Source organism: Paralichthys olivaceus, chromosome 20 (genome assembly GCF_024713975.1).
Source record: "Paralichthys olivaceus isolate ysfri-2021 chromosome 20, ASM2471397v2, whole genome shotgun sequence".
NCBI classification, from domain to species: Eukaryota; Metazoa; Chordata; class Actinopteri; order Pleuronectiformes; family Paralichthyidae; genus Paralichthys; species Paralichthys olivaceus.
The window spans coordinates 13,824,877-13,844,569 of NC_091112.1; the positions used below are offsets into that span (position 1 = coordinate 13,824,877).

Consider the following 19,693-nt stretch of genomic DNA (forward strand, 5'->3'; position numbering starts at 1 on the left):
GCCACATTGTGAAGGTGGCTGATGAGGTCATGGGCATTCCACACCCACATAGCAAATTTGTTTTGGCTCAGATTTTGCCCACACTGTCACACTGTCGCAGTGTCATCCAGCCCACATATCACGTGGGATACTGGCACCCGCTCCTGTTTGCCAAAAATGTCCCACATTTGTTTTGAGATATTTGGTCCACATTTCCTATTTTACAAGTGGGCAACCTTTAGGCTTCCATCTGTTTTGTCCGGGCCAAATCAAAGCAAGAGGTGCCGTTTCATTGCCGGAAGTGGCCCACATCCATGTGCTATCTGGGCAGGGCCCTGTGATGATGATCCTTGAGCAATTCAAGCTGTACTTTTGAATTCAAGTATGTTATTAGTTGTCTTTTGCACCTCACTGAAAGTTAAATTTCCCACCTGAGAAAATAAACGACTGAACTGCTTTCCTCCAGAGCCACTTGACACCTACAGATTCCTTGTGTTTTTCAAAGACGAGACAATGGATGAATGGAAAGCAGCGAATCTTCGCATTCGAGAGGCTGGAGCTGTATGTAACAGCCTCTTTGGCATTTTTTTACTCTATCATTCTTTGTTGAAACAAGCAGACACGTCATGATGTGAGGATGTGAATCTGCCTGTGAAGGTTTAAATGAGGCCGATGAGCAGCTGCTACCGAGGCTGTTGGCTGCGGGAGCTGTCCGTGGTGCTGAACATTGGCAAACTCAGCAGCGCCTGTCGCTGTCCAGGTTGCTGAAGGTGTCACCACACAGTGTTTGTAGAGTTTCACTAGAACCTCTTCTTCTATTTCTACACAAACACACGAGATCATTCATTTTCCACTAGTAAGAACTGGGTTTTTTTTATTTATGAAATTCCAAATAATTGATTTGCCGAGGTTTTTCTCGCTGCGTCATTGACTAGAAACGCACAGACGCCTGCGCGCACACACACACACAAACACACACCCTCTTTCCATCTCTTCCCCCAGAAGCCTCACGACTGCAGGAACACAAGCGAATGTCATGAAGTAAAAAAAATAAAAAAATTACAGAGATAAAAAGAAACTCGACATCGTGCCCTCCAGTCCTCATAACATTTCTGCAAGTTTCATCATGAGCACAACACGGTGCCTCTACATAAAGAAGAGCGTGGCCGAGGGGACAGGATCATGCACGAAGCGTGATCGTGCCTGTGAACGGACACGCTGAGCGACTGTCTCATGCGCCGCTAACGAATGATCTAATGCAGTCTAGCCGAAACGCGCACGGAGGAAAGACTCGCCATCCCCTCTTGCTCGACCTTTCCTTCCCCACCTTTTCCTCCCCCAGGCCTTTTGCATGCTCTCCTCTGTACGTTTAATAGAATAGAGGTTGATTAACGCTTATTGAGAGACGACTCCACTGGGACAGCTGGGTTTGATCCCATGGAGACTGCGCGCTGCTTTCCTCTGATCTCCCTTTTACAAGCCTCTCACACATCTCTATCATTGTCTGCGTGGCCCTTGGGAACGATAATAAGGTGACGGGGGAGTCTAGAGAATCGTTTAAAGTGAGACTGGTTGACAAATGACGACGGTGCAATAAAAAAGGCGCGCGGGCCTCTTGTGATGCGTATCAAACGCAGCCAGGGAAGGAGGGCTTCGTTTCAGGCAAAGGCGCAACATGTATCAACCATAGCTGGTCAATTCATTGTCCGGCCTCGCTTTGGAGCGTGGAAGTGGAGACATGCCACGAAACCCACCGTCTCCTCTTCCCTCCCCGCTCCGCCTCTCAGCATAGCGTGAGGCTCTGGTGCCGCTCAATGGGAGGATGGGGCAACTGCTGGTGGCAGCAGCGAGGGACGCGCCGGACCACCTCAGTGCCACGGTGTGTGATACACTCAACATATTCATTGGCACCGTTTAAAGTAAACGCAGTTACTATAGGAGAGTCATCCGGACATTGCTCACAGCAGATGAATTAGAGTCGGCTCCAAAATTAGGCTCAGGCGCCAGGAGAGTGCGCAGCGATAAAAATGATTTTTTTTTTTTAAAAAAGCTCCCTAAGCGCAAATAAAGCAAGCAGCCTCCCACGGCCACAGCCGCAGTGGGATTTACTCCACAAGAGTGAAAGTCAAGAGAGTTGGTTTCATGTGGACAGAGCTGAGTGTGTGATAAACCCACATCTCACCCAAAAACCGTGTGGGTGGTTGACGACGCAAGTTTGAAGAGTAAGGCACCAGCTTGAATCCACGCACACGCAGCAGCGATGAGCTGAGTATACGGCCCACTGTGCTGATAAAAACGTGCCTGTCCCCCCCCCCCCCCCCCCACTCACTCGCTCTCGGACTGTGTTCTCCAACCAAAAAGGTGCGAGTGGGCGAACAGAGCAATGCCTCGCTGTCAAATCCACACTGTGGTCGTGGCAGTATTCTTGGCTTTTGCTAAAAATAGTTCCCATTCCGCGGGTGTGGAGCCAAGACAATGATAGAACGGTTGGCTCTCTGTGCCAAAGGACCTGTGCAGGATGACAAAAACCGTTGCGGCGCTTCCCCCCTGAAAAAGCCACGGGCTCTAAATCACGACACACATGAGTGATGAAACTGAGTTTATAGACAACAAAAAAGACAGAACAAATCATGGATCAGTAACTTAAGAGTCATCTTTTAGCAACACGTCAGGATTAGAAGTACATTGTCGTGATAATCTGTTGAATGTTGCCTGAGATTTCCATTTGCAATTAATCAAGGACAGAAAGCCAAGAGTCAGTTAATTAGGTCTCTCTCTCTCACACACACACACACACACACACACACACTTTGATAAAGAGGGGGACAAAATACACACTTTTATTCGAGGTGTTTAGGGAAAGTGGGGAATATAAAGAGGAGTCTTATTTTATGGGGAAATGCAGAACTCACATTCTGTCACTGACACGCACAATCTCACACGCACGCTCACACACACTTGGACTGAACAGCATCATCCACCGCCTGTCCCTGCACCTCAGGGGGAGCAGAGCAGGACAGGCTGCTGCGCTGTATAACGTCTCACCTGCGTTTCGGAGGCAACATCCACACATTCACAGCAGCTCGTTTAACCCGGTTCTGCCCCACACAACCGCCTTTAACGCGCGGTGCTGTAATGACACGCCTGACCCAAGTCGGGGATATATAGACAGAAAGCCCGGTCCCCCAAAATAACCACCTCTTTCTCTATTAACAACTTTGGGTGCTTGGACATCGAGGAGAGGCTGATCCAAAATACGCCTGTATAGGATGGATGTGTGTGTGTGGTTGTGTGTTGCTGAAGCTTATTTGCATTCAGTCAGGGATCGGGGAGGGTGGGCGCAGGAGCGTGGGGGCAAACCTGCTGCATTTTGCATCTCCTCAAGCTGCACAGACGCGGGGACTTACCCTTCACCGAGGCGGCCAGTAGCCCCATGTATAAGAACAGCAGCCGGCTCCAGCGGTGCGCCTGCACTCCCGCCTTCATCAGAGCAAAAATCCGTATTCCGTCCCCTCTCCTGCATGCGCATTCCGCTCTCCTCGCAAGTCCCGCTGCTCTGTCCCGATTTGAAGCGGCGGTCATGGCAGGGGCTTCTGGTTCTCCTCTCTGTTGTGGCAGGGGCGCACGGTAGTTTCTCAGATGGTCAGAAAGGGGAGATTCACTCGGTGTCGGCGCTGAGAAAAATCCCAATGCATGGAGGAGGCTCGGATCTCGCAGCTGGACTGAACCATGTCATGCGGGGACCGAGGGGTTCAGAGTCTGTGTCTGAAGAAGATAGATTTCACACCTAAAGGAGAGGATGGGGAGAAAGGAGGGAGGGCGACCAAAACGGGGGAGACGTGATTCAAGTGGTCACTGAGCTACCTCACATGCGTAAAGAGGAGAGAAAAAAAACACGAAAATCCCTCGTCCGCTCCACATATGCAACTGATAGAACCAGAGAGCAACCAGGAGATCCCTCCTTCCAGTTAACCCACAGCTTCTATGTCCTTCTCCTTAATGTATCTCCACTTAGTAAGAGCAGCATCTGTGGTGCCGATAATCCACGTTTGGAGATTCGGAGGAACGAAGGAGACGCACAGAGGCAGCAGGAAGGTTTATCCGGATCCGAGATTAAAATAACCTTCTTTCAGAAGTTCTCCACCGACGCTGGGTGCGCGGTCAGTGATGTTATTGTGCGGAGGGAACGATGCGCTACTGCGTGTATTCCCGGTATCACTGCGCCTCGCCACCGCGTCGTCTCGGGTCTGCGCGACGCCAAGATTCAGACTGCAGCCCCGCTCCCTCTCTCTCTCTCCCTCTCTCTCTATCTCACCCACTCGCTCTATTCCTCCCTCCCTCCCTCTCCCTCCAGTCACATCATATGCCCACATTTTATAAAGTGTTGTGGTAAATCGCAAACTTACACCACTCACAAGTGATTAAGATGAACAGTGTGGGAGTTGAAAGGTCAAAACCCGCCCCATCAAGCTAGATAAACTGTCCTTTCTCTATTAAATCACCAGCAATAATAATAATAGTAAAAATATTAAGGATAATAGTAATGATAGGCTAATAAGAATAAAAATTATAATGAATGGTGAGATGGGTTTTAATTTAATTCAACCATTTGTTGTGGTAAGATTTGGGCCATTTGTGTCCATCCATTTGGACCAATCATGGGGCTGCCCAGCACTTTAACACAGACGTCCACTTCCTGCTCACTACACGTGAAATTGATGCTTAACAGGCTGGAACCCCTCGCCCGTAAATCTGAATGTCATCTCCACTTCTGCATATGACCGGTATAATTAGTTTTACGCAATGCACCGTACGTGGAAACAGTCGGGATAATGAAATGTGTGCTCCCCCCTGACCCTTACATGCAGGAAGATGGAGATCATAAAGAGTCTTCCATGCAACATTACATGAAACCACAGGGCAGATCCAGGGTCCTTCTTCCAGGACATAACCCGATGCTGCATGTTTACGGGTTAAAGAATCAGATTTTCTGTATACTCAAAATCTAATACTATATGGCCTATTATTTGGATTTATGTGCATGTAGGCAACAGTCCATCCCATCTCCATGCAATATGATCAGACCTATATTAGCAACAGTCACTCATACACTGTGCATTAGATGTAAATATTTAAATAATAACAGAAGGAATCATCATAGAGATCATGACCTATAAACAGCTGACTTAGCATTCTTAGCATTTCAAACGGTTGCCATGAGAACCTGTCAGGATACTAGTTTTTTCAAATAATGGGGTTAAAACAAACAGTTGCTTGTGGCAAGAAGACTGACCACACGTGTTTATGAACATCACTGAGGAAAATGAAAAAATCTGTGTTACCACCAGTTGATAGCAAGACAACTACTCCAGTACATTTCTTGGATGCACATGCGCCCTTTCCACGCTCCATCTGGATTCATCCACATGCTCCCTACGATGACTATGATTGTGTCTGCAAAACCATCTGTAGCAGGGCAACGGAGGAGGACTGCGCCGGAGGTCAGAGACCCCCGGAGACACTGCAGTTCGAAGACCCTGCACCACTGGAAAGCATGCAGAGTCACCGGTAAGACAGAATCAGGCACACAGACAGTCTGGCAGCCCCATTATACACAATGAAAAACACAAAAGCTGTAGTGCACCTTAATGAAGACCCGTATTAATCACCTTGTAATTATTCATTCACTGCAAAATGAGTTTATGTAACATGTGTATAGTGAACTTGTCTTTTTTACATTAGTCTCATTCACCTGTGTAGGTTTATTCATCAATTTAGTTCATTCTCAGTATAACCTTCTCATCATCCTCTCCAAGACAAGTGCAGCTTATGTAATCATGGATTTATTAACGCTAAATGAATGTTAAAGTAAATTCATTAATAACATAAATATATTGTTTACTATGCATTTTTTAAATGTCAGTTCTGAGCGATTCATAAGAAAAGGTGGTGTTTATACTTGTGTGTTTGGTTTAGTAAAGCAGTTAAAATGATGGCAATCCATTGATAACGGTTCCTCACTTTCTAATTATCCATAATGTCTGTAATTACAAGTGGGACTATAAGATAACTAATCTATATTGGCTAATGGGTTTTTATTATAACTGGTTAGCAGTCCATCAGGAGGGGGGGTCATCCTAAAGTGTGAATTTAAAATGTATTGTCTACACAAGCAGGCCTACAGTGTGATTTTATTGTGAATCAATGGATGAATAGGGGAGAGTATGTGGGAGAAGTTAGGCCTGTTTCTAACCTGGATGCCATCATTGCAGTGTAGATCAGGTGGGCTGCAGTGCAGTCATTGACCCACTAATGTTAATGTACACCATCTGCTCAGCTGCCACCAGGAGCGTCCATGACATCTCTGTTATCATAAGTGTCCCGGGCCTCACCGGACCGGGTGTCACGCATCACGGTTCGACAGTCGACAGGCTGGTTACTAAAGAATAGCCTCATTAAAGAGTCATGGTTTGAAGTGGGTGCTGCACCACATGTACAGCACGGCGAGCCATGGACCCAGTGATACATCCTCTTTTCAAAATGTTAAGCTCAGCACTGAGTCCAGTCAAATTTGGCAGTAAAATGACAGCATACTCTTTTAACTAATTGACCTCTAGGCTTATTGGTTAACCAGTTCGTTTAGAAGGATGTGAAATACTCTTATAATAGGATACTATGAACTAGAATGGCACCCGGTGGAGTATATCTTCCATCAAGGTAAAACATGGGGACATATTCATATTACAAATGATCCTGTCTTTATACTACACACTCATCACAGCGATAGGAGTCTTAAATGTCAGCTGCTTCAAACCACTCCCAAAAAACATGTCCTCACTCATGAAATTCACTAACACATTAGATTTTTCTTATTGAAATAGGTTGAAAAATGATAGCATGAGGATGTTAACCTTGTGATGGAGATGTGCTTGAAACAGCTACACCATCTCATGTCTGTCTCTCTCCGTGTCTGCAGGGCTGAGGAGCAGCAGAAGGTGACTGATGATTTGGGTCCGAAACACCAAACAGAGTTCACCCCTCCTCGCCCTTATCTCTTGGACCGCAGACATCCACACGTTGCCGAGCCTGCGCGGGTACTGAGCCCTGTGATGGAGCCAGAGATTAAACCAGATCAGGGAGAGACAGAGAAGAAAAGAAAAGAGGTAAGCACAGTGACTTTGGTGGCTAAAGTTGTGTTTGCTGAAGTCAATTTACGCACTGCTTTCCAAGCAATAATTTAATCCAATCAGTTATATTCTATTCAAAACCTCTTAATTAAACAATACCACTGTTTTCTGTTTTTTTTGCTGTCATTCAGGGGAAACGTGGGAAAATAAAAATAAAGTACATCCCATTACAGCTTTGTGACAACACAACTATCCCTTGGGTAAAGCCAGAAGTTCCAAAGCAGCGGGAAGATTATGAACTGGAGGCTGACTTCCCACCTCTCGTCCCAGCAATGGTTCTCTTACCACCAGTGCCTCCCATTCAGAGGAGGATGGACAAGTTGCCCGATGAGGTCTCCATCTGCAACAACCAGCCGCTTACTACGGGTAATAAACCAGCCGTGTGTCTCTGTCCAGCTTTGCTCTTCACATACATCTCCCATGTCTGACTTAAAAGTCTTAAGTGTTACATAAACAGAAGCTCATGCAAAAGTTATTTTAGCAAAATGTATTATACACATTAGTTACATCTTCATACTTGGTTAATAAAGGCAGGTGAGCAGCAGCAGAACCTGCCACAGGAGGAAACAATGCCTTTAAATCCAGCTCACAAACTTTTTAAAAATTTTTTTTACAACTCATTTAATCAGTTCTTTTGTTTATTTTGATGGTTTGTTTTTTTGGGGGGCAGTACTCTGTGCTAATAATAATCCCGGACAAGCGTACCCTGCCTGCCCACATGCACTGATGCACACATGCAAACACTGCATGGCTCCGTGTAGGTGTTGAAATGCTGCGACTCCGCATCACAGTTGCAGAAAAGTAGTTCCTCGGTTGGATGACTCAGTGGGTAAATGTTTCCATAATGACGGGATTATTGTGCAGTGGCAGAGTAAATTACACGGTGAGCCTTCCATACCGGCTGCTGATGCAGAACATAGCAGTGGTCACAGATATGAATAAAGTCAAAAACAACTCTAAAGCACAGTGTTAATTTTGGAAAGGAGCATGGCTTGCACAGTACCAACACTCTGCAGTGGTATCATACCTTTGCTCCGATGCTCTAACACTCTATCTACCTGTATATATTTCTGTTTGAAATCCTTTCTGCTTCAATCAGGTGCATGGCGGTCGCTGAAAGCTGCTCGGCTCTCCTCATGCATGTGCATATGTGATACATACTTCTGGTACTCCTCCAGCACTTCAGTCAGTGCTGATATGACAGAATTCACCCTCTGATAACACAGTCCTGTTGATTCAATAGCACTTCGCTGAACTCCTGAAGGGGGCGACTACCTCTGCAAACACCAATGCAACGGAAGAAGAGCACATTTCGATTAAGCTTGCCCTGTGCATCCCACTTGACATCGCACGGCCCAGACAAGACAGTGCACATGTGAAATGTATACAGCACTGATCCTCTCCTCCCTTGCTGTGTTGTTGCAGGTACAGATGGCTCGGGTGTAAATGTCAGGACCTGGAGTAGTGTTGTCAAACAAAGCACGAGGCAAACAGCTGCCCCTCAGGAGAATGCCAGACCATGCACCTTTCAGCAGATAGATCCAAACAACAGAGCCAGTGGTAAGTTTATACCTTGGCGTCTTTATCCAGTGCAAGTGTGCCGAGAGCTCTGCGTTCAGGGGAGCAGGTATCACGTTTCACGGTGGGCTGCATAAAGAATTCATCATGATCGTCACTTGTTGAGCATAGATTTATTTTGCAATGCTTGCTAAGCTGAAGCGCAGGCTGTGCATGTCAGTTACACCAACACATTGACTTTGCAACACGGGGACACAACACACTGGACCTGGTCTACACAACACTGAGAGGAGCATACAAGGCCTCACCCCTCCCCCATCTCTAAGCTTCAGACCACATCACTGTTATGCTAATACCAGCATACAGGCCAAAGGTCAAAGTCACCAGACCGTTCCAGAAGCAGGTACGGTGTGGCCAGAGGGTGCCTCCTCAGCACTCCAGGACTGTTTTAACACCACAGACTGGGACATGTTTAAGCAGGCAGCCACCTACAACCACCAGATCAACATCCAGGAGTATTCAGACACTGTTACAGCCTACATCACCAAATGCATTGATGATGTCACCGACACAAAGACCATCACAGTTCGGGCCAACCAGAAACCATGGCTGACGGGGGAAGTCCATCAGTTACTGAGAGCCCGGAACGCTGCTTTCAGAGCAGATGATGAGGCTGGTCTGAGATCAGCACGAGCCAACATGTCCCGTGGCATCAGACTAGCAAAGAGGCAGTACAGTAGCAGGATAACCCACCACTTCAGCGACAGCAGAGACACAAGGAGCCTGTGGCAGGGATACAGACCATCACGGACTATAAACCTCGACCACAGACCTGTGACAATGACACCACTCTGCTGAACAGTCTGAGCAAGTTCTTTGGACGGTTTGAAGCTGACAACAGCACCCCTGCACAGAAGACAACACTCCCTCCAGATGACCAGGTGTTGTCCCTGTCTCCAGACAGCGTGAGGAGGTCCCTCTCCAGGATCAATGCTCCCAAAGCTGCAGGACCTGACAACATTCCTGGTCGTGTGCTTAAGGACTGTGCAGAGGAGCTCACAGACGTCCTCAGACATCTTCAACACCTCCCTGAGCCAAGCTGTTGTCCCCACCTGCTTCAAGAGCACCACCATTGTCCCTGTTCCAAAGAAGGCATCTCCATCGTGCTTCAACGTCTACCGCCCTGTGGCACTGATCCCCCAAAAGCACTCAGCATTTTTGGAAAGGAGCCCGACGCTCTAACACTCTATCTACCTGTATATATTTCTGTTTGAAATCCTTTCTGCTTCAATCAGGTGCATGACGGTCGCTGAAAGCTGCTCGGCTCTGCTCATTCATCTGCGTATGTGATACATACTTCTGGTACTCCTCCAGCACTTCAGTCAGTGCTGATATGACAGAATTCACCCTCTGATAACACAGTCCTGTTGATTCAATAGCACTTGCTGAACTCCTGAAGGGGGCGACTACCTCTGCAAACACCAATGCAACGGAAGAAGAGCACATTTCGATTAAGCTTGCCCTGTGCATCCCACTTGACATGACACGGCCCAGACAAGACAGTGCACATGTGAAATGTATACAGCACTGATCCTCTCCTCCCTTGCTGTGTTGTTGCAGGTACAGATGGCGCGGGTGTAAATGCCAGGACCTGGAGTAGCGTTGTCAAACAAAGCACGAGGCAAACAGCTGCCCCTCAGGAGAATGCCAGACCTCGCACCTTTCAGCAGATAGATCCAAACAACAGAGCCAGTGGTAAGTTTATACCTTGGCGTCTTTATCCAGTGCAAGTGCACCGAGAGCTCTGCGTTCAGGAGAGCAGGTATGACGTTTCACGGTGGGCTGCATAAAGAATTCATCATGATCGTCACTTGTTGAGCCAAGCTGTTGTCCCCACCTGCTTCAAGAGCACCACCATTGTCCCTGTTCCAAAGAAGGCATCTCCATCGTGCTTCAACGACTACCGCCCTGTGGCACTGACCCCCATCATTATGAAGTGCTTCGAGCAGTTAGCAATGCAGCACATCAAATCCATCCTCCCTCCCTCCCTGGACCCCTACCAGTTTGCATATCGGGCCAACCGGTCCACCAATGATGCAATCTCCACCGCCCTCTACTCAGCTCTCACTCACCTGGACACTAAGGACTCTTACGTAAGCTGCTGTTCATAGACTTTAGTTCAGCTTTCAACACTATCATCTCCCAGCAGCTGATACAGAAAGTGGACTGTGTAGGACTGAACACCTCACTCTGTAACTGGTTTCTGGACTTTCTGACCGGAAGACCACAGGCAGTCCGGGTCGGTAGCAACGCATCCAGCACCATCACACTGAACACAGGGGCCCCCCAAGGATGCGTGTTCAGCCCCTTACTCTTCACCCTGCTGACCCACGACTGCACACCAACACACAATAGCAACCTACTCATCAAGTTTGCGGACAACACTACTGTGGTAGGACTCATCAACAACAACGATGAGTCAAACTAAAGGGACGAGGTGAGCCAACTGGCCACTCGGTGCAGAGGCAACAATCTCTCTCTTAATGTGGAGAAGACGAAGGAGATTGTTGTCGACTTCACCCAGCACCCTCCACTGACCATCAGCGGTGCTGCTGTGGAGAGAGTGAGCAGCACCAAGTTCGTGGGTGTGCACATCAGTGAGGACCTCTCCTGGAGCAGCAACACCACATCACTGGCCAGAAAAGCTCAGCAGCCCCCCCCCTTCCTTCTCTGCCCTCTGCCCCCACAAACACTGGACACTGACACTTGACTTGACTTGAAACGCTGCGCCTCGGCATCACAGTTGCAGAAAAGTAGTTCCTCGGTTGGATGACTCAGTGGGTAAATGTTTCCATAATGACGGGATTATTGTGCAGTGGCAGAGTAAATTACACGGTGACATGACACAGCCCAGACAAGACAGTGCACATGTGAAATGTATACAGCACTGATCCTCTCCTCCCTTGCTATGCAGTTGCAGGTACAGATGGCGCGGGTGTAAATGTCAGGACCTGGAGTAGCGTTGTCAAACAAAGCATGAGGCAAGAAGCTGCCCCTCAGGAGAATGCCAGACCTCACACCTTTCAGCAGATAGATCCAAACAACAGAGCCAGTGGTAAGTTTATACCTTGGCGTCTTTATCCAGTGCAAGTGCACCGAGAGCTCTGCGTTCAGGAGAGCAGGTATGTCGTTTCATGGTGGGCTGCATAAAGAATTCATCATGATCGCCACTTGTCGAGCATATATTTATTTTGCAATGCTTGCTAAGCTGAAGCGCAGGCTGTGCATGTCGCATTTTGAAACATGAATATATTTCTGTCAAATCAATTATGATATCATGGAACCAGATGGAAACGAGGCTGCACTTGACTGGTGGTCTGCCTCACTGTCGCTGTCTGTGACGTCAATTAATTTGTCCCTTTTATTCAGATCAACACTGACACATTTCTGGCAAAGTCAGGGGACTGATAATGATAGAAATCAAAAAGTGACATTTTAACAATATAGAAAATTGATTGATGCAGATTTAAACCAGAGATCCAACATACATGTAAATATGAGGAAATGGTGTAGTTACTTTTATTAAATCCCTCTGTTTTCTGTTTAGAACAATTGATTTCTAACTCAAGCAGACCCACATTCTTATTCATGACTAAATATATTTTGCTTTCAGACTTGTCACTTGTCTAATTTGGCTCGACGTACTTCTCAGAGATTGTAAATGTGGACAATCACTCTGTCAAATTGTGCTTTCAGGTTTGCCAGGTCAAATTTGCATGTCTGTATGTACTGACACCTGAACTGAATTGCCTCCTGCATGGGAGAGGTTTAGACTTTTGTAGTAATATCTTAGCCACTGTGAGAACAAAGTGTTTTTGGAAAATAAAACATCCCCACGAAACTCTCACTGAATTCATGCAAATTCCTCAGAGTGAAAATTAGAAAGCTACTGATGCTGCTGAATGTAAAGTGTACATGACTGTGCATAATCAAAGTAAAAACTCTATTTTAAATTCTTATGCTTGTACTTAAAATATCAGCATTGCAAGCAGACTAGTAGCAACTGTAAAAATTGTATCAAGACAGCAGGTGGAGTGTTCAGATTATTTTACACAACCATTAAAACATAACAGCTCACTTTATTTCATTTTCTCCATTGTCGTTTCAAAAAATCTTTATAAAAACAGTCTTAAGCCTGGAACCAGGCCGGCCAGCCACAAGATGATTCGTGACCGTAAAACATTTGAGAAAAAGTGGAAAATGGAAAAATAAATGCAAAAGTACAAAACTGTGCATAATATTTTGAAGAGTGAAGGAGCTACACATCCCATAAACCATTGCAAATTATCCTTTTCCAACTTTTAAGGCTTCTTCTTGAATTTAACTTTCCACCCATTTCTTTTCCTCATCTCTGAAAAAACCCACAGGAAATCATGTTCTGAGGTAAACGTATTGTAACGCTCGATGTTCCGATTGCAGCCGACATGATTTTTGCTTTTTGTGGTAACCATTCAGATGCTCTGCTTTAACACCTGAAGATTGTGGGTAGTGGAAAATTTCTCCTTGACATTGCGAAATAAAACATGTTGCTTTTAAAATGCAGTTTATATCATACGTACTTGTGGCTTCTAAAGGATCATATAACATTGTTTTACAACCTTGTAGCTTATGGTTACAATATTATGACTGTTAATGAAAATCTCTGCACCCATACAGTTGAGCTCTATTCCTCTTTTCCCTTTAAGCCTTGACTTCTTTTTCTCTTTTTACAGCCAGGTTTTGTGGTCCTACAATCCCAGTTAGGCCTGCCCACGCTCAGGTAATTACTAATATACTAATATAATATATTATACAGATGTAACTGATACACACTTTTCTCTGTGGGCTGATGTGTGCAGTGTCACGTTGCAATTTACTCATGAATAGTTATAATGGCTAAATATCCAATAGTTTACTGGTTATATGCATTTTTAAAAGTGCTCCAGAGTTCAGATGTTAAAGTAATAGTTCACCCAAAAATAAAAATTTACTCATTATCTACTCACCACTATGCGATGGAAGGGTGGGTAAAATGATTGAGCCCACAAGACAAGTTTGGAATTTCAGGGGTAAACAGCATTGCAGCAAAATCTAATACAATTGAAGTAACTGGGGATCACTTCTTCAAATGGAAAAAAACTACAGAAAAAAAAACATAAAATGCCTCAATACTGCTCCTGTGATACTCGCAGTTACTGCAGCAGTAATAAAAAAAATAGACTTTATATTCACAATATAGTTACCTTGTCCATTTTATGCCTCTTCTGTGCCATTACCTCCACTGCTGTGAATTAATTAGTTTAATATTTTGTCTTAGTTTGTCTATGTGAACAATATGTATCTCTAAAAAAGAAAACAGCTTCAAATCCAATGATATGAGTGTCCCAGAGGCCTGTCCTCAATCAAACCTGTGAAAATAGCCTCTCTGTGCCTGCCTCATGGCAAACGGTTTGTGTCACACTGTAAAAATACCCATCCAGCTTCACAAGGTGATATAAAATGCGTATGAGTAAGGAGCTTAAACAATCTGACCCACTACTACACACATTGCTGCAGTTGAGATATGACGTTCCACTTCAATCCAGTATAACACCAAACCTGAAGCACTTATTAGGATTTAGCTTTTTTCATGACTTTTTTTTTTTTACTTTGACCCATGATGGGAAAGTTGTTTCCACCATACTTTAAGCTAAGCTAACAGACACTTTGCTCTTGATAAATGTGGATCGTACAGACAGCAGAGTGGTGCTGACCTCCTTATCCAACTTGCAGCAAGACGGTTGATGTATTATATCGAGGTCTACCTTATGGGATCAATTACTGACCAGGAAAAGCCTTCAACATGAGTTTCCGAACAGAACGTGAGGAAGAGTGCATATTGCAGTTTGGAGTATTTTGAAATTCTGCTCCGTCTCTCGTTTCCCAGCATCACATCTGTGAACACAGAGCTGACATGCTAAGTAGGAGGTGCTTTGGAGGTTTATCCCTGACAGTGTTTTCTGCACAAATAGTTCTAATCAGATCACAAGTATGAGGAGGTATTAACAACCGTCTGTTCAGTGTCATTTCCTGTTGTTGTTTAAGCTCCATCTTGGTCTCGATTCTGTTGAGAGTTTGCAGAAAGGCTCCCAAGAATGTTCTTTTTTTCTACATAGTTACACATCCCATCTTCTTCCTCTCCATCCCTCCCCACCCTACCCTGCCTGCCTATGACCTACATGTATTTAAATTTGGGTGGCATTTCCTTTTACCATATGCTGCAGTGACAGTGAGGCCCGCTGCACTCTGAGGCACGTCCCTTTGGCCTCGGCACTTCCAATCCAACAGGATAATTACTGAAGCTGCAATGCACATTCCCCCTGGGTGAGAGTGGCAATCTGGGGGTCTCTCAGTGTCAGCTGAGAAATGTGATGCAAGGAGAGAGAGAGAAAGAGAGGGAGAGAGGGAGAGAGGGAGAGAGAGGGAGGCTGTAAAATATGTGACGTGATGGAAAGAAACATTATAATAGATTTACTTTTAGCAAAAAACAGCTGATGCAGAGATGCAAGTACATGTTTATAGAGTGTGAAAATGTTATGATGAATTATTTTAGACAATGAAATTGTTCTCTCTCTGTCTTTGTTTCTCTCTCTCACACACACACACACACACACACACTTACTTACTTACTTACTTACTTACTTACTTACAAGCCAGCTCTGACAAACACACCCCTACCTGTTCTTGCTCCATAACCATAATATTATGAATTCAAAGGTTTGATAGAAAACCCCAAAAGCTGTTTTTTATAAAAAGAAAATCAATCTTAAGTGTATAAATGAGGATGTGCAGTGAATAAAACTACAAACACTGAGGCCACTCAAGCACGATCCAGGTCTTACACGTGTCTGAATCTGAGTGTCTCAGCCAGCCAAACAATTATTCAGCATTGATTCAAATCTCTGCTGCCCCAGTACTCATATCCACAACATTACATCCTCCCTTTAAGAGAGAGCAATTAAGTTTAGCTCTTTCATAGTGTTGGAGAGTTGGCATAGCTTAGGTGCCATGGCATCCAAACTATAAAAAAAAAAAAAAAAATAGAGCAAGAAATTGACAATTAAGAATGCCTGCCCCCCCCTTTGGCAGACGGAGAAAAAGAAGTGAGCAGCCAAATGGTTTGGTTGTGCAGCCTGATCGATGGGCTGCTCCGATAGTGAGATGGTCAGACACGAGGCCCGTTTGGAGGGTACGTGAGAGAGAAGGGGTTTTGCGGGACTGAGGCTTGTGCGTTTGAGCCTGTGCCCTCTTCGGTTTGTGTAAGTGCGCGAGTGGCAGAGACACGTGCTAAAGTTTTTCCCCCTCTCGCGTTCCTCGCTCTTTATCCAGCTAATAAGCCTGTCTCCGAGCTGTTGCTAGGCTACACTGGTCTGTTGTTATTCTCTGGCAGGTGCCCTTTCTCTTTCTTCAATTCTACAAGTGTGTGTTTGTGGATAAATTATTTGATGTCAAAACAGAGAAATGCAAGAAGGTGACAGGAAGCTGAAACTAAGATCAGGAAATGGAGATTTCAGGAGAGTTTGACACATCGATAACATTACTTGTGCCTCTTCACCACAAACTCTTAAATTTTTTCTATCAGACCACTAAAAGGATTATTTTCTCTTGTGTGCATTGGTGTTATAATTAACCCATTCATGCTGGGGATGCATCCGTATATGTGTTGCCCTGAGTCTTTTGATAGCAGCATGTCCATTTGATCGTGGATGTTATTGATTCTGCTTATGTGAACTAATTTGGCAGAGGCAATCTTTATAGTAAAAAGGCAGAAAAATCTTGTAACTAGGCAACAAAATAAGGCTTTACACGTCATGATAGGTGCTGTAAAGGGAAATACTTCAGAAGCCCCCCAAAGAATATGATTGACTGTCCCTCCAGTAGCTGTTTTCATGGGGGTGGAAATCGAACCTCGAGCACAGCAGGGCTAATAGTCTCCAAGAGGTAGAGAGAGGTCTTCAAAGATTGGTTTTGAGGTGGGCATGTGAGCCACATACTTGGTTATATGTTCAATCAATGTGTTTGTTCATAATCAGGAAATCTGTTCTCTGCCTCTTGCTTCTCCAGCCCCTGCATGTTAACCCCTTTAGTCCCCCGGTGAAGATTCCTTGGACCTTCCTGAGCTTCATACATATAAAATATTAATGGAGAGAAAAAAGAAAAAAAAAAACAGAAAAAGGTAAAACAGTTAATGACGGAACAAGAAGAATTTCCACTTCAAGTGACCAGAGTGCTTAGTGGTGACTCAAGGAATACTGCCGTGAGTTTCAGACCCTAAGCCTAACCCCCCCCCATGCTAACGTCATGGCATTTTCGAACCCTCTAAAATGCAGGATGGTGCTAAGAGTACGTGCCTGGCATCACCATATGTTTTACTCTGTAAGACAAATGCAACTGGCAAAGCATTATCATTAGAATTATTATTACTAAATCACACTACTTTGATTTGTAAAGAATTACCTGTTTGAGGGAATCTTCAACTGGATCTCTGCTCTAATTAGCTAATTTTGCTTATCACTATTGTGGAATTATGAATTCATGAAAAATGACAATAATTTAGATCTCTCTATCTCTCTATCTATAGATATAGATAGATATATATGATACAAATGCATAATAAGCCTTTATTTGATAAGAATGATTAAACGTTATACTTATTTTTCTTAATATAATGATGTGTTGATACAGCTCTGTAAAAACAGTAAGTCATTGACTACTGTTGCTGCTGTGCTCATGGTTTATGAATAGTTGTCAGAACAGCATACAAGTGTGTTGTTCTGGTGAAAACAAAGGCAAACTGCATTTTTAATGAGTCCAAAGGAAATTAAGTCCCTCCACTGAAATCTCAATTTTATGTGTTTGTTTTTTTTAAATAAACAAAGTCCTGGGAATCCTCAATACAGACGAATGAACATGATGAGTACCTGATTCTTATGGTTCTTTGTGAACTAAATATATTTATATACACAGTGGTAATATATACAAATAGTGATAGTTAATTTGACTTGGACCACATCTTACATAAAATAGTGTCACTGAGATGGAAGGATCCAACCCCATCGACATACAGAAATCCACTTCTGCCATTTTAGGTCATCAAATTATATTTTCAACTACACTGAGTGAAGGTTTTTGTTTGCATGTTAATTATTGACAGAAAGGGTTTAACGATAGACTATAAGAAAATACTATATTAAACAGGAATTTTAATTATTCTCTCTTTTTGTGTTAGAAAATGTAAGCTAAAATAATACTTGCCCTGGCTGACTGTTGAATGTTGCATCAGTTGAATGGAACCGAAAAACAGTGATTACTCAGCTGGTTTCCTGTGTGTGGCTGCTGAAATTATACAGATCTAACAAACTATTTCAAAGCTAGAGAGTTTTCCACAAACAAAGTACCTGATTAACCTGATTTTGAGAAAATCGTGAATTAATGGTACATTCCCCAATTGTTATGCAAATGTTACAAGTTGGTTTATTGGGAAAAACAGCTGGTGGCGCCAATTTTCCAGCCAGATACCATTAAAACACTGAAGAAGGAGATAATGGAATGAAAAGAGCTCTAGTTACATTGCAAACAGTGAAAAACAATAGAGACAAATGTGACACTCTTCTCATTGCTCCACACAAATGTTCCTCAGGGGACATTTAAGTCTCATGTCTCATGTACTGTATGTCATGATATATTCTCCATATTGTCTGAACCAGGTTGGGTACCTGCGGGTACTCAAAATGATTGTGTAGTATTTTTAATGTCTAAATCAGCTTAAATTAAACCTAGTCAGAAAGTTTTATTGATAAAACCTACGACACCACCTTTGACCCTATCACACACCGCTGAGATAACTGGCACTATGGACATTGAACTAGCAAGGACAGTACAATGGATCACAGGACAAAAGTAGGTTCAGGTTTGGGCGGGTCCGAATTTTAATTGTGAGTAGGGGGCCAATTCTGGCACAGACTTTTGCAGGTGTCAGTGGGTGTAAAAAATTGGACCCTTCCCAGGACTGACTGTCGGTTTTTGAAACGCAAGACGGCTCTCGTAAGGAACTGGCTTGGCACTGGTACAAAAAGAAGTGCTAGAGATCACATATGTAAAAGATTTCTGCATGGAAAAAAAAAACCACTTAGAGATTAGCAGTACTTAATAGATAGTTGTCATAGATACTGATTTATCAGCAAAAATACATTCACTTCAACTCTAACATGGTTCCATAGAAGACATAGCACCTTTGAATACAGACTGTTCAGCTATAAAGCAGTATGCCCACACTCTCCTGACAACTTTATAGGACTTTTCCGCACCATTGGCAGTTCTGTGATATTGCAGTGAAGGTGTTTTGTTACCTTTTCCAATGGAAACCCTCCAAAGCAATTTGTCCTGATTGTTTTCCTGAAAATATTGCTGCATCTTTGAACTTCACTTCCATTGTATTTCCTGAAATATTACACACAGACAGTTCACTGAACTCATCTCTTTACATATTCATTTGGTTTGCCAAGGCAATGCTGCCCAACCTGGTGAGACTGTTTATCCACGAAGAAATACCTCAGACCTGCTGCCCATTGACACTTTCTTGGCTTTCAGACTAGTTAAACATTGATTCCTCCTTTCACATCCTCAGGCATATTCTTAATCTGTCTTTTCTCCCCCTCCACCTTTCTTTCTCTCACTCTCCACCCTTTAATCACTTATTTAATCTCCTTCTCCTCCTACAGCGCCACGGAGCCCCGGCACACCGAGCCAACTCTCCTCCAGGATTCAGATATCGTTTTCCTTTCAAACAGGTGAGGCTGCTAACAATCTCATTTCCTCCATGTCCCTGAAGTTTGGAGCCAGTTCTAATCTGCGTCCCTGAATTTATGTCCAACTGTAATTTACGTGGGAGTCTGTGTCGGCACGCCGCAGCTGCGACTCAGCTCTCCATT

The 19,693-nt window shown here is 44.2% G+C and overlaps 2 protein-coding genes across 10 annotated transcripts in view; one reads left to right on the forward strand and one right to left on the reverse strand.

Annotated features, from left to right (window-relative positions):
- Positions 1–4,289, reverse strand: part of csmd2 (CUB and Sushi multiple domains 2) — a 235,903-nt gene extending 231,614 nt beyond the window's left edge. The window contains exon 1 of the mRNA XM_020090893.2: positions 3,387–4,289. Within this exon, the coding sequence (XP_019946452.2) occupies positions 3,387–3,561 (175 nt within the window). The 5' untranslated portion in view covers positions 3,562–4,289. The remainder of the gene's footprint in view (positions 1–3,386) is intronic.
- Positions 4,290–5,225: 936 nt separating this feature from the next.
- The window catches only part of LOC109631586 (uncharacterized), a 28,639-nt gene continuing 14,171 nt past the window's right edge, over positions 5,226–19,693 (forward strand). Inside the window, exons 1-8 of one of the 9 annotated variants that reach the window (XM_069516261.1) lie at positions 5,226–5,547; positions 6,956–7,142; positions 7,298–7,532; positions 8,592–8,724; positions 10,297–10,439; positions 11,665–11,799; positions 13,457–13,503; positions 19,484–19,552. In XM_069516261.1, coding sequence (XP_069372362.1) covers positions 5,303–5,547; positions 6,956–7,142; positions 7,298–7,532; positions 8,592–8,724; positions 10,297–10,439; positions 11,665–11,799; positions 13,457–13,503; positions 19,484–19,552 — 1,194 coding nt within the window. In that variant the 5' untranslated portion in view covers positions 5,226–5,302. Of the gene's footprint in view, positions 5,548–6,955; positions 7,143–7,297; positions 7,533–8,591; positions 8,727–10,296; positions 10,440–11,658; positions 11,800–13,456; positions 13,504–16,826; positions 17,671–19,483; positions 19,553–19,693 lie in introns of those variants that run through there. The other 8 variants (XM_069516263.1, XM_069516262.1, XM_069516260.1 and 5 more) reach the window with 8 other exon arrangements.